The 15249-nt window shown below is 37.4% G+C and overlaps 2 protein-coding genes across 3 annotated transcripts; one reads left to right on the forward strand and one right to left on the reverse strand.

Moving 5' to 3' along the window:
* Window positions 1-408: 408 nt before the first annotated feature.
* zgc:86609 (ER membrane protein complex subunit 3-like) lies at window positions 409-7541 on the reverse strand. Its single transcript, XM_027151750.2, has 8 exons — window positions 7020-7541; window positions 5388-5445; window positions 5117-5210; window positions 4894-4998; window positions 4285-4366; window positions 4041-4120; window positions 2698-2780; window positions 409-1690 (listed from the first exon to the last, which is right to left on the reverse strand). Exons 1-8 carry the CDS (start codon window positions 7172-7174, stop codon window positions 1562-1564), a joined length of 786 nt encoding a protein of 261 aa, XP_027007551.1. The 5' UTR covers window positions 7175-7541; the 3' UTR covers window positions 409-1561.
* Window positions 7542-7621: 80 nt separating this feature from the next.
* uxt (ubiquitously-expressed, prefoldin-like chaperone) lies at window positions 7622-10161 on the forward strand. Of its 2 annotated transcripts, none has more exons than XM_027151751.2 (6): window positions 7622-7935; window positions 8570-8651; window positions 8743-8810; window positions 9310-9417; window positions 9504-9567; window positions 9659-10161. In XM_027151751.2, exons 1-6 carry the CDS (start codon window positions 7832-7834, stop codon window positions 9719-9721), a joined length of 489 nt encoding a protein of 162 aa, XP_027007552.1. In that variant the 5' UTR covers window positions 7622-7831; the 3' UTR covers window positions 9722-10161. The 2 variants fall into 2 exon arrangements, with proteins under 2 accessions (XP_027007552.1, XP_027007553.1); XM_027151752.2 differs by lacking the exon at window positions 7622-7935 and adding an exon at window positions 8029-8483.
* Window positions 10162-15249: the final 5088 nt, after the last annotated feature.

A 15249-nucleotide genomic window follows, 5' to 3' on the forward strand; every position in this document is an offset into this window, starting at 1 on the left:
AAATTAAATCTCTTTTTATCCTGAAGATATTTTTTACCTTTTATAAATTTAGAAATAAAAAAAGTGGTCCTGGATAGTGAATGTTTTATCTGTTTATAGTTACCTTTAATGTTAAGGAATGGCTGAGAATCTAGTTTCACATTAAGACAACAAAAAGGATAAAATAAAAGCAGCTCATTTCAGAAAATCTGCAAAAAATGCAGCATTACAAAGTTACAGCCTTACATCCGAGCGTTACAAAGCGCCGGGACTGGAGACTCCTTTCAAGCAAATGTCTCATGGTGAAAACTTCCTGTCACTTAAACATTTTTATTTGCTAAATAGAATAGCACATTTCCTACTTGGTGGATTATTAAAGTCCACTGGATTGAACTGTTACTTTGAAAGAAAAAAAAATATTAAAATTAATAGAATTTACTAACTTTTATTCATCAGCACTGTGCGATAACAGGAAATAACACATGGAATTATGTAATAAATCGTCATGAATCGTAAATTTTAAAACAATATTTCTGATAAAGCTTTACACGTTTTGTTTTTTTTTGCCATCTTCTCAACATTTATTTATCGGAAGCTCTACATTTCCATTGTGATTCCAAACTCGATTTACATTTGGCTTAGAAACATTTCATCTAGAAAAGGAAAACTTGAACATTTTTGTCACTTAAAGGAAAACACAGTATCCTGAAACCCTGCTGCTGTTCTTTAAATCTCAAACCTCAGGCTGATGCACTGGGTTTGTAAACGTCATGCTGCTATTCACTCGGCTCACGTTTTATCACCTGCAAATATTCGTCTGTAAAATATGCTTCGTTATCAGAAACATTTCTATATCGAAACAGCCTATAATTCAAAACTACTGTTTAAACGTTGCTTGTATGCATGTCGATTCATAAACCTGTGACACATAAATGTTTTTTCCTCTGTGACAAAGCTGTGATTTATATCCATTTTCATCGGCACAGGAAATACGCATGCGGTGGTCCGCATGCGCCTGCTGTGTCTCCCCACTTACTCATCAAACACAACTACACACAAATTCATTTCCAGATCACCAAAGAGTGCTGTGCAGTGTTTATTAAGTTCATTTTACGTGACACTCGGCCTATCTGCTACGTTCAATTTCTCATTAGAGAACAATCTCTATATCCTTTTTTTTCTGAGGAGAGAATAAAACCGAAAATAGTAACTGAAAAAGAAAATCCACCAATTAAGGTGACATAGAAGCTGAGGTTTAACACACCATCGGTACACAAAAAATACTTAAGACGCACTGGTTTTAAACAAACGTACATGAGACTACACTAAAAATCTCATCTTTACTTCATTTTTGGCTTCGATTTAAAGGCAGACGATAAAAAGGTCCCCTTTAAAAGTATGAGGCACTTTTCTGACGTTTAACGATTTATCCGAAGGAGTCAAATCAACCAAAATTATTATCCAGCATAGAAGGAATAATTAGTAACGTGGTTAAGATACTAAATCTAGTGAGGTTTGTGTTCATGACAGTGCATTAACTACCATCAATCAGTGGGCATTTATAACCGTGCTGAAACTCCAATCAGAAGATTTTTCCTTCTCGATTCTGGTTGAAAAGGCCTCGAAAATTCAAATCTTGAGACATGAGTTCCTCTTCGACGTTCTCCAGAGCCCACTTGTGTTCGACGATCTCCAGAGCCTCCCATTCGCTCTGAAACACAATTAAAGCGAAGGGCTCAGTGCATAATGAGGGGAAAATGTAAAGTTTTAAGCAACTTCAGTGATTTAAGAGGGAAAATATGAATTTCCGAAAAGCAAGAGATTGATAAGTATCAATCATCTCCATACTGTTTCCAAGAACCAATCACCGAACCCCATTGTTCCCAAGAATCAATCACTGATCCCCATTGTTCCCAGCATCCAATCACTAATCCCTATTAATCCCAACATCCAATCACTGATCCCCATTGTTCCCTAGAACCATTCACCGATCCCCATTGTTCCCAACATCCAATCACTGATCCCCGTTGTTAGTAAGAACCAATCACTGAGCCCCATTGTTCCCAACCTCCAATCACTGAACCCCATTGTTCCCAACCTCCAATCACTGAACCCCATTGTTCTCAAGAACCAATCAGTGATCCCCATTGTTCCCAACATCCAATCACTGAGCCCCATTGTTCCCAACATCCAATCACTGAGCCCCATTGTTCCCAACCTCCAATCACTGAACCCCATTGTTCCCAACCTCCAATCACTGAACCCCATTGTTCCCAAGAATTATTCACCGATCCCCATTGTTCCCAACATCCAATCACTGAACACAACTCTTCTAAACAACCAACACTAAACCATTTTATCCCATCCTAATTAATTCTTCCTTTTATACTTTTTTATCCTACATTTCACCCATAAGTGTCTCTTACATACGTGTCCCGCCTACTCAGTAACCTGCTTCAGTAAACTTTAACGTTGTGGAATGTCTATAAAGCAAGATTCTGTTACCTTTAACTAAAACACAGTGTGATACCTTACAAAGAAACCATGAAGCACAAACTCCTTTCTGTAGTTGTCGAGTCATAACAATTCAACACTTTTGTTTATTAAACCGACTCCTGAAGATTTGTCATCTGTCTTGAGTGTTGGTGGAAATCCGTCCACAGTGAGCATCAACAGACAGGTTTTCCCAGGCTGGTACACATATGATTCACTTCTTACCTTGAAGGCCTTGTTGGGGTCCGGTGGCATGGCCATGGCTGCTCCAGTCATCTGTTCCTGCATAATTCTTGACTGATCAGCAGCTGCATACAAAGAGCGATTTAGTTCAATGGCAGCAGTGTTGTATAAAGTAGTAGAAAGCAATACTTGAGTAAAAGTACAAGTATCGTACTAGAAAAAGACTTTGGTAGTCGCCTTTTAGAAAATTACTCAATAAAAGTCTTAAAGTATCTGATATTTACTGTACTTAAGTATCAAAAGTCATTTTCTGATATTTAATGTACTTAAGTATTTGATGTAAAAGTAAAAAGTAAAATTTCAGTGATTTTCGGTAGGTATAAGAGCAGGGGCGGGTCTAAGGTTTCATCTTTAGGGGGTTTTTGCCCTCAGTGAGAATTTAAAACAAGAAGAGTTTTATATGATATATTATATGACTACATAGTAAGCCAAAAGTTATGGTATTATTTAATGGCAAAGTGGACACCAAAATTTTATGCATGATGTAATGATGCCAGTCTTGAATCAAATCAGTTCATGTCTGTGTGCATTCTCTACAAACAGTGTGTCCAATGAATGCAGTCATTAATAAACACATATTCACAAGACAAAGGCCAAATCAATAAATGTTATTTTTATTTAGTATTGATATTGCATTAATATTTTGTTTGTGCTATCAACTCTGGTAATAAGAATAGTGACATTTCACTGCTTTTGGTTGCCGCTGTTATAGATAAACGCCTCCAGCTCTGACTGTGCGTGCATGCTGCACGTACCTGTGCTTCTCCGTAGCGCGAGCGGACGTGCGTAATGCAATCTAGGAGCAGCGACTGGCCAAACCTCCCTTCACATTTCTTCTGATTTTATTTTGTAGTAACGAGTAACGAAGATGAATAGTGGAAATATAACGGAGTAAAAGTATACATTTTATCTAGGAAATGTAGTGGAGTAAAAGTGAAAGTCGACAAATTTAAATAGCGAAGTAAAGCACAGATACGTGACATTTCTACTTAAGTACGGTAACGAAGTATTTTTACTCCGTTACATTACAACACTGAATGGCAGCTGCTCAGACTATAATAACCATCACGCGTGACTGATGATGAATACCTGAACAATTCGTACTGTACAGGTCGGGTTATACCTGACACATGACTCGTGTGTGTGCATGCAGGAGCTGTGGCAATGCCAACGTGCCAATGTGGCATGCTTTATGAACATCCCTGTCATACTGCTTTCTGAGTTGAGCTGTTATACACACACTGACAAGCTCGGATTCTCTTCCAAACATTGTTGTGACTGTTATTTTAGATGTATGATGATCGTTAGGACACGAATGAGCTCACCGTTGTCCTGTCCGAGTATGAGGGAGTACATGCTCCGTAGGCCAAACACATTGAGGAAGTACCACGAGGCGGAACTGACCCTGCGAGACAGTCACGTACAGATTCAGACTATGCGTAAAGCTAATAAAAATGTCAGCTTCACTTTAACATCGTTATGATGAAATATCAATTTCCTTTGCTATTCCTTTGTCAATTGAAGAAGGTGAAGAAATTAAACCAAATCAATTGAGATTGAAAAACATACCATGATGCATCCAGTGACACCAGTTCAATCCCCCTCTGCAGCATGGGCTTAAACCTTAGAGTCAGTGGAAAGGGAACCTTAGCTGTAGACAAAAAAATAAATAAATAATACTTTGACTCTTATTCCGCAGTCAATTGAAAATCTGATATGTTTTTGTTTCTTTTTCAGAATAATGTTTCATGTGAACATCATTCAAAAATACATACAGTTTAGACACTCAAAAGTGCATAGTGGAATTTTACCAACTCATAATATGTAATTCTGGTTAAGTACATAATAAGACACAATATGACATGAATATAAACACCAATTATTGCTTATGAAAACGAGTTTTTTTCCTGTTAGCAGCTGTAAAAATCGTTCTATCATCAATCACAGTAGTGTTAGCACATTTTAGCAATTATTCTGCAGTTTATAATATTGGCTGTAGTAGCACCAGAGCCCACCAGGGGGCGTCTCTCAGGCTGAAATGCACCAGTGGATAAATTCAAGGCTAGGGTGGAGCGTTGAGGAGAAAGCTACACTGCAGAAATTTTACACATTTTAAACACTTTTTGAAAATAAATATAAAACAGAATCATGAGGTCTGTTCTAGTCTGCAGTACTCACTAATGACAAATCCTGAGAAAGCCCAGTTGATCCAGCCACCAATTAAAATCATCGGCAAGACGTTGGTGAGATTTCCTTTCATCATGTCAGTCATCATGCTGGTATCTAAAAGGGAAAAATCAATCGTTTACTATATATAAACAATGATAGTAATTTACATTATTAATAGTTTTGAGCTGATTTTAATGCAAAGCTACTCTCTGCTTCATCAGATGTTCAGTACCAGTCATGGGATTTTTAGGAACCACTTTTCTCTTGACCTTCTTGAAGAATCCTGTTTCTGGATTGTTGAAATAGTGCTTACGCATGGCAAAGGACTGTAAGGAGACAGAAATCGACACCAAAATTCAAACCTATCTGCTATTTCCAACAATGGTAGAAATGCTAAATTGTAACAAAGGGCACTGTGAATGATCATGCACTTAAACGTTCTACTATAAAATTCAGCTGCTGACAATTTATTCAGTTTTAAACAAAAATCTGAAGCTTGATACCTGTTTGGGAAGGTACTTGCCGTTCTCTCTCAGTATGCGGCTACGCATTAATACTTGGCTGCAGACAAAGAAACAAGGGATTCAACGTAAAAATGTAATGCTAATACAGGACTGTTATTGTGAAGATCAACTGAGAAATCCATGATCACTTATGAGCCGTACTGTTTCCAGGAACCAATCACTGATCCCCATTGTTATTATGAACCAATCACTGATCAGCATTGTTCCCAACAATCAATTACTGATCGCCATTGTTCCCAGCATCCAAATCATTGGTCCCCATTGTTCCCAAGAACTACTCACCGATCCCCATTGTTGTTCCCAAGAACTAATCACCGATCCCCATTGTTGTTCCCAAGAACTAATCACCGATCCCCATTGTTGTTCCCAGGAACTAATCACCGATCCCCATTGTTGTTCCCAAGAACTAATCACCGATCCCCATGGTTGTTCCCAAAAACTAATCACCGATCCCCATTGTTGTTCCCAGGAACCAATCCCGATCCCCATTGTTGTTCCCAGGAACTAATCACCGATCCCCATTGTTGTTCCCAGGAACTAATCACCGATCCCCATTGTTGTTCCCAAGAACCAATCACCGATCCCCATTGTTGTTCCCAAGAACCAATCACCGATCCCCATTGTTGTTCCCAAGAACCAATCACCGATCCCCATTGTTGTTCCCAACATCCAATCACCGATCCCCATTGTTGTTCCCAAGAACCAATCACCGATCCCCATTGTTGTTCACAACATCCAATCACCGATCCCCATTGTTCCCAACATCCAATCACTGATCCCCATTGTTCCCAACATCCAATCACCGATCCCCATTGTTCCCAACATCCAATCACCTATCCCCATTGTTCCCAACATCCAATCACTGATCCCCATTGTTCCCAACATCCAATCACCGATCCCCATTGTTCCCAACATCCAATCACCTATCCCCATTGTTCCCAACATCCAATCACTGATCCCCATTGTTCCCAACATCCCATCACTGATCCCCATTGTTCCCAACATCCAATCACCGATCCCCATTGTTCCCAACATCCAATCACCTATCCCCATTGTTCCCAACATCCAATCACCGATCCCCATTGTTCCCAACATCCAATCACCGATCCCCATTGTTCCCAACATCCAATCACCGATCCCCATTGTTCCCAACATCCAATCACCTATCCCCATTGTTCCCAACATCCAATCACCTATCCCCATTGTTCCCAACATCCAATCACCGATCCCCATTGTTCCCAACATCCAATCACCTATCCCCATTGTTCCCAACATCCAATCACTGATCCCCATTGTTCCCAACATCCCATCACTAATCCCCATTGTTCCCAACATCGTAATTCTTTCTTCCTCCTTTTACACTTGAAGTGAAATTTAGTTAATAAACGTGTCTTTTCATCCACACGTCTCTTACACGCGTGTGTCCCACCTACTCAATAACTTGCTTCATTTTGTCTGCGCTCTTGGTTTAAATACGTGTAAATATGTCTATGACTGAAGAGAGAGAGAGCTTCTTTCTGTAAGAAACAAGTACAGTTATCGATTGCTTCTTTTGCACGTGTGTTAGCAGTGTTGAGTCAGGAGTCAGGAGTCATGACTCAGGAGTCTCACCTGTCAGACACCTGTTCCAGCTCCACTTTCTTGTCACTCTGGATGAGTTTGGTGACATAATGCCGCAAAACTCCAACTAAAAACGTGATAAAGACAATCGGCAACACGACCCACACACGGATACTGGAGTCCAACAGCAGCTCGGGTCCGGTCATGTTACTCTGGGGCAGTTTAACTATCTAGGATCAAATAATAACCCCCTGTGGGACAGTAGTAACTAGTTAAATAACAACCAATAAACTCATGGCCTTTTAAAAGAACTTGCTATTTAACCACTGCTAACTTCTGTCACTTTTTTGTATGGCTGCATCCCAAACGGGTTCTTTATGTAAACCTAGAGCACTAGACAGGCGGTTGAACACCCTTATGTTGTCCCCTATGTAGTGCGCCAATGTTTACATCAGGAGTCCATTTGTGACTTGGCCGTCGCACGTGCTGCGCTGTACCGAGAGTGCTATGCGCATGCGTTAAAGCAAAGCGTTCGCCTATTCCAAAAAAGTTTGGAATCGACTCTGATTCGGTTCTTTGTCGTTTACAAAAAACAAATAAATCCAGAACTTAAAAAAAAAGTTAAGACACAAAGCTTACGGAAGATAAATAATTCCAAAACGTTCAAAAAGATAAGTTAATGAGATAGGACGTCTTGTAATAGACATAAACAGTGTATAAACATAATTAGGTAACTTCATAAAGCATTATGAATCATTTAAAATTGTGATGACTTCCAACTTAGCACTATCGTTCACATAGCTACCGTTAGATAATACCCTGTGGTTGGTCGTTTTAATTAACAGCCTTTAAAATTAGCCAGTATGTTTATTGTCAACTTCAATTCGATTTTCAATGCCTGGAATCGAGGAATCGCCTTTGTGGAGTCGACTCTCTTCGCTAAACGAATCCTGCCAGAGAGCTGTCGGTAACTTGCCTGTTATTTATTTATTTGTTTATTTTTAATGCAACGCACATTTAAAAACCTTAATAGATGTATTTCTTCGTTTGATTTTAAAGGAAAAAGAAAAAAGAAAGCACAAGACGGAGTGTATTAACATTAATATATTTAAATTTATTTGAAATGGAGGTATGTACTTCCGGGTGATTGTCAGGGTATTTCCTGTGTCTTGTCAACAAACCTGAATTCCTATATAGGGCACGCGCTTTATTTACTGAATCAATATTTATGTCGCGTTTGATTTAATAAGGGGATAAAATTCACAATATCAATGCTAAACGTTCCTCTAAATTGTATGGTCCGTTGCAAGTTTGCTAATAATCATCATTAATGGCAGTTTCACATTAGTACATACGTCTACTGTTGTTATAACGAAGCTCATCTTCATCATCCTCATCTTCTTCGCTGCTCTGCTATTATTCCCTTCAAACGATGACCTCCGGAAAGCCTAACATTAATGAAAAAGTGCTGCAGTATGAATCTTTTATCAATGATGTTTTGAAACAAGATCTGCAGTAAGTTTACAGGAACATGGACTTTTACACCTTCCTTTGAATGTGGATGTGACTTTTCTTCCTTCTATCATTTTTTTTTCTTTCAGAAAGGTTTTAGAGCAAAGAGATGGCGTGTATGAGAAAATAGCACAGTACCTTCAACTGAAGAATACAATTAAAAGCATACAGGTACATTTTTAGTGCTGACACTTTTTACTATTAGGACTTTCTCTTCAGATTGTTTACAAGTCATTAAGAGGTTTCTTTTTTTCTCTCTTAGGAAACTGGAAGCAAAGAGCTGAAGACTGATGTTGATCTCGGGTGTAATTTCTATGTCCAGGCTCACGTGTAAGTGCGATTTATATTTGTCCACATCTGCAATACAGTTAGGATGGAATCGGGTTTGTGGTGTTGGATCAGGTTTCCGAGAACTCGTGTCTTCCTATAAAAAAATAAATAAATAAAACCTCGTATCTTTAGTGAAAATGAGTAAACGTAATTCATTCAAAGGTTTCAGGTGGACTATAAACACGAAGCAGGGACTTAAAAAGTTATTTGAATTCCTTTAAAACATCATCTGCATTTTATTACTGTTTAAACTCTAGAATCGGTAGAAAATGTACTGCTTTATTGTCATAAAATGTAAAAAAAAACAAACAAAAAAAAACAACGTGATTAAAAAGTCAATACTCATCATATCTCATAGCAGTACTTTATCACAACTATATTATATCGTCGTGTCTTAGGAAAAGGCAGAATGTTCCCCAGCACTTTTGTATTCATGTGTTATATATATAAAAAAATTTTTACAGTACTAAATATTGTATTAATAACGTCTCAATTGCAGGCCTGATACCTCCAAAATCCTTGTTGCTGTTGGCTACGGGTTTTACCTGGAGTTGACTCTTTCGGAGGCTCTGGCCTTCATAGAGAAAAAAAACAGACATCTTACAGAGTGAGTTCCTCTTCTGTTCTTCATCAATGACATTTATTCTCACACACCTGACTCATCTGGTTGTTTTTTTTATCTCTTCACCACAGATACAGCGAAATTCTTACCAAAGATGCGGCGAAGATCAAAGCACACATTCGCCTGGTGTTGGAGGTAGAGCTTTTCACCTGGGTTTGCATGAAGCTTGTTTTGTTATGTCTGATGAACCTGTAACGATGAGTGCGGCATCTTTTTCTTCCCTCAGGGTTTAAGGGAACTACAGGGTCTGAAAGATGTTGACGAGACACCGAGACGAGAGGTGTTTTAAATCCCTAGCAGCAGCAATGTGATTGTCTTTTTAAGACATGACACACGGCTTTGTACTGTAAAGCAATACGTATGTCAGCGACACCTTTTTCCCTTAACAGGTTTTACTGTTACATTACACAAAGGATTGAAGAAGTGCGTGAATAAAGTATTTTGAAATCCACTGACTATAGCAGTGATCTTTTAGCGACTGTGAAGGTCCCTGCCTGAGATGGTGACTAATTGATGTATGAAAAAGAAAAAAAAATAGATGACTCATAATCTTTGGTGGTGATGTGGATTCTTGGTTTAGTCACCAGATTATTAAGTGCAGTGCATTTCGCCTATGCATAGTATTGGACACGTTCTTACTTTTCATTTAAACCCCAGCACAATATCAAGCATGGAGTGTTTTCTGCTTGTATCATGAGTCACCTTGAATAAAAGTGTCAGTCCAATGAATACGTTTACAGTGTCCTGTTTCTCTCATGCAAGAATTACACAAAAGAGAGTACAATGTCAGAACAATGTTCATCTTGAGGTTTGAATGTTTATAAAAAGGGAATATGGCGAGTGGAATTAAGTGTTCAGACTTTTTGTTTACAATCCTTCCAGCATGTACATCCACTACACATTTAGACTTGAGCATACAGTACATGGTAATCAAAAGGAAATGATTTATAATCTCACTCTCCGGGTGTCACCCAGAATCTCACAAAAATAACATTTTCTGATTTATATCCTAAATTTATATATTAAAAATATAAAACCTTTTCACATCACTTTCTATTAAAAAGACTGTTTGTCATACAAATTTACACACATAATAGGGCTTTTTTCACTGTGACATAACCCTGGAACATCATTCAAAATCCCTGGGTTTAATTCTGAATCGATTTTATTTTGTCACATCTACATAACAGCACAGAGAGGTGCTTTCTTTGCATATGCCAATTTTGGAGGTTGGGGTCAGAGTGAAGGGTCAGCCATGACACAGCACCCCTTGAGCAGAGAGGGTTAAGGGCCTCACTCAAGGGCCCAAAAGTGGCAGCCTGGGGTTTGTTTCACACTCGTCCTTTAAATGTGTGGTTATGAAGTACAGGGTTTAGAAACCCTGCTCTGAAGCAGAGTCAGCACAGCTTTTACATTGTGGCACCCAATGACTAGATGCTTAGCAACAGAAACCCAATCAGAATCTGAACCGCACGTGCTTCATGTCACATGCTTTGTATTGTACAGTCACAGAAACCCTGTATATTGTGTAAACAACGGTTGTAGCGTTTAAGGGAACAATAAAAATAGGAGCAGTATTCAATAACGCTATTTAGCGAGTAAACACACATATCTCCATGAGTGAGGAATCCAAAAAATATTCATATAAGTTGCTCTTGTTTCTCTTTGACTTGGTTTTCTTGCCTTTGTGGTTCAGGAGGCTTTGTGCGAGCGTTGTATTAATCTGAACACAGGGTTTAGAAATGTACAGAGAGAAACGTCAGATTATGAAGCGCCGTGATTACTGTACACCTTGTACATGAGCAGTGTGAAACATAAAGCAAATTTCGTTTTCGAATCACCCTCGATAGTAAAAAAAATTATATATATTACAAAATATTATAGAAATAATAATTTTAACTTTAAAAAAATAAACTTTTTTTCTTCCTCCAGAAAAAAATATATTAAAAAAAATATTTTTATGATTTATTTTTTTAAATGTGTTTATATCTTATTATATATACTATACTATACCATACTATACTAAACTATACTGTACTATACCGTACTATACTATACTGCTCTATACTATACTATGATATACTATACTGCACTATCCTATACTATACTGCTCTATACGATACTATACTGTACTGCTCTACTACACTATACTGTACTATACTGTACTACACTATACTATACTGCTCTACTACACTATACTGTACTATACTGTACTACACTATACTGTACTGCTCTACTACACTATACTGTACTATACTGTACTACACTATACTATACTGCTCTACTACACTGTACTGTACTATACTGTACTACACTATACTATACTATACTGCTCTACTACACTATACTGTACTATACTGTACTACACTATACTATACTGCTCTACTACACTGTACTGTACTATACTGTACTACACTATACTATACTGCTCTACTACACTATACTATACTATACTGTACTACACTATACTATACTGCTCTACTACACTGTACTGTACTATACTGTACTACACTATACTATACTATACTGCTCTACTACACTATACTGTACTATACTATATTATACTATATTATACTGTACTGTACTATACTATAGTATACTATACTACACTATACTGCTCTATACTATACTATGCTATACTATACTGCACTATCCTATACTATACTGCTCTATATGATACTATACTGTACTGCTCTACTACACTATACTGTACTATACTGTACTACACTATACTGTACTATACTGTACTACACTATACTATACTATACTGCTCTACTACACTATACTGTACTATACTGTACTACACTATACTATACTATACTGCTCTACTACACTATACTGTACTACACTATACTTTATTATACTGTTCTGTACTATACTATATTATACTATACTACACTATACTGTACTATACTATACTGCTCTATACTATACTATACTATGCTATACTATACTGCACTATCCTATACTATACTGCTCTACTACACTATACTGTACTATACTGTACTACACTATACTATATTATACTGCTCTACTACACTATACTGTACTATACTGTACTACACTATACTATACTATACTGCTCTACTACACTATAATGTACTATACTGTACTACACTATACTATACTATACTGCTCTACTACACTATAATGTACTATACTGTACTACACTATACTATACTGCTCTACTACACTATACTGTACTATACTGTACTACACTATACTATATTATACTGCTCTACTACACTATACTGTACTATACTGTACTACACTATACTATACTATACTGCTCTACTACACTATACTGTACTATACTGTACTACACTATACTATACTATACTGCTCTACTACACTATAATGTACTATACTGTACTACACTATACTATACTGCTCTACTACACTATACTGTACTACACTATACTGTACTATACTGTACTACACTATACTATACTATACTGCTCTACTACACTATACTGTACTATACTATACTTTATTATACTGTTCTGTACTATACTATATTATACTATACTACACTATACTGTACTATACTATACTGCTCTATACTATACTATACTATACTATACTATGCTATACTATACTGCACTATCCTATACTATACTGCTCTACTACACTATACTGTACTATACTGTACTACACTATACTATATTATACTGCTCTACTACACTATACTGTACTATACTGTACTACACTATACTATACTATACTGCTCTACTACACTATAATGTACTATACTGTACTACACTATACTATACTGCTCTACTACACTATACTGTACTACACTATACTGTACTATACTGTACTACACTATACTATACTATACTGCTCTACTACACTATACTGTACTATACTATACTTTATTATACTATATTATACTGCTCTACTACACTATACTGTACTATACTGTACTACACTATACTATATTATACTGCTCTACTACACTATACTGTACTATAAAATACTTTATTATACTATATTATACTGTACTGTACTATACTATACTGCTCTATACTATACTGCTCTACTATACTGCTATATATTATACTATACTATGCTATACTATACTGCTCTACTACACTATACTGTACTATACTGTACTATATTATACTTTATTATACTATATTATACTATACTGCTCTATACTATACTATATTATGCTATACTATACTGCTATATATTATACTACACTATGCTATACTATACTGCACTATCCTATACTGCTCTATACTGTTCTATGCTATACTATGCTATACTACACTGCTCTATCCTATACTGCTCTATACTATACTGCTCTACTACACTATACTATACTGCTCTATACTGTTCTATGCTATACTATGCTGTACTGCTTTATACTATACTATACTATAACAGAAAATACTACAGACAAACATATAGAAATTTCTTGCAAAAATTCAGCTTGTTTTGTATAAAGAAAGAAGGGTCACATGAAAGTGGGAGCTTGATATGATCATGAACAGAGAGGTGTACCGGTACATGTTAGAGGAAACATTACAGTTCCTTCAGTGGGACCCTTGTAATCTGGAGACGTTCTTCCAACCTTCATCATCCTTGAAAATGTAAAAATTCCTTTTATCATAAACCGATCAGGTCATTTCTTGCTGTTGATAACTTGTTGTTGATTAACTGTATCATCTTTATAAACGATCCTTTGCTGAACTTTTGCTTCTGCACCATGAGGAAGAGAACAACGCGCTTTAGCTCGACTCCTTCAGCATCACTGTGACGGATACGCTGTCACACTAGTATCCGGTTGCTATGGAAACTAGATGTTGAATAGTGGCAGCAGTGTAAGTCCTGCTTCCTGAAATAGATTAATATTTCTTTCTTACAAAAGACGCACTGGTCCAAATGGACTCGTTGCACAACGAACGTGCATCGCATGTTTACTGTGACCATCTGAGTGTGTTACATGCATGCACCGAACATGCACGTGCAGACTGATAAGCTGGATTTACACTTTAGTGAAAATGTTAGTCAAGAATTTCAACTTCATAAATGCAGTGTGACAGGTAAGACTGCCAAATGTGTACACAGTGTCCTCAAGACAGAATCCAGATCCACTACTCTAGTGCTTTCTGAGGAGCAGACTTTAAATAGAACTTTAAATGGAGAAAGTTTAGTGTCATTTGTTCAAACATTTAAATTGCAATTGGTTAATGTAAAGTAATGTAATCAACTTGCCATTGATTATGTTAAAAGACCCTATTTGGGCAAAACCCCATGATGGACAAAAGCCTCTCATTGGACAAAGTACTGTTGATGGACAGAAGCCTGTCATTGGACAAAGTCCTGTTGATGGACAGAAGCCTGTCATTGGACAAAGTACTGTTGATGGACAGAAGCCTGTCATTGGACAAAGTCCTGTTGATGGACAGAAGCCTGTCATTGGACAAAGTCCTGTTGATGGACAGAAGCCTCTCATTGGACAAAGTCCTGTTGATGGACAGAAGCCTGTCATTGGACAAAGTCTTGTTGATGGACAGAAGCCTGTCATTAGACAAAGTCCTGTTGATGGACAGAAGCCTGTCATTGGACAAAGTCCTGTTGATGGACAGAAGACTCTCATTGGACAAAGTCCTCTTGATGGACAGAAGCCTGTCATTGGACAAAGTCCTGTTGATGGACAGAAGCCTGTCATTGGACAAAGTACTGTTGATGGACAGAAGCCTGTCATTGGACAAAGTCCTGTTGATGGACAGAAGCCTGTCATTGGACAAAGTCCTGTTGATGGACAGAAGCCTCTCATTGGACAAAGTCCTGTTGATGGACAGAAGC

The sequence above is a fragment of the Tachysurus fulvidraco genome, chromosome 14, assembly GCF_022655615.1.
Source record: "Tachysurus fulvidraco isolate hzauxx_2018 chromosome 14, HZAU_PFXX_2.0, whole genome shotgun sequence".
NCBI lineage: Eukaryota > Metazoa > Chordata > Actinopteri > Siluriformes > Bagridae > Tachysurus > Tachysurus fulvidraco.

Bases quoted from the DNA above. Each gene is read 5' to 3' on its own strand.
- zgc:86609 (XM_027151750.2), bottom strand. From the start codon at position 7,174: ATGACCGGACCCGAGCTGCTGTTGGACTCCAGTATCCGTGTGTGGGTC. The intron at 4,999-5,116 runs GTACTGAACATC...TTTCCCTTTTAG, and splicing joins TCCTAAAAATCCCATGACTG to ATACCAGCATGATGACTGAC. The intron at 1,691-2,697 runs GTAAGAAGTGAA...ATTGTGTTTCAG, and splicing joins ACCCCAACAAGGCCTTCAAG to AGCGAATGGGAGGCTCTGGA.
- uxt (XM_027151751.2), top strand. From the start codon at position 7,832: ATGTTTATTGTCAACTTCAATTCGATTTTCAATGCCTGGAATCGAGGA. The intron at 8,811-9,309 runs GTAAGTGCGATT...TCTCAATTGCAG, and splicing joins TTCTATGTCCAGGCTCACGT to GCCTGATACCTCCAAAATCC. The intron at 9,568-9,658 runs GTAGAGCTTTTC...TTCTTCCCTCAG, and splicing joins ACATTCGCCTGGTGTTGGAG to GGTTTAAGGGAACTACAGGG.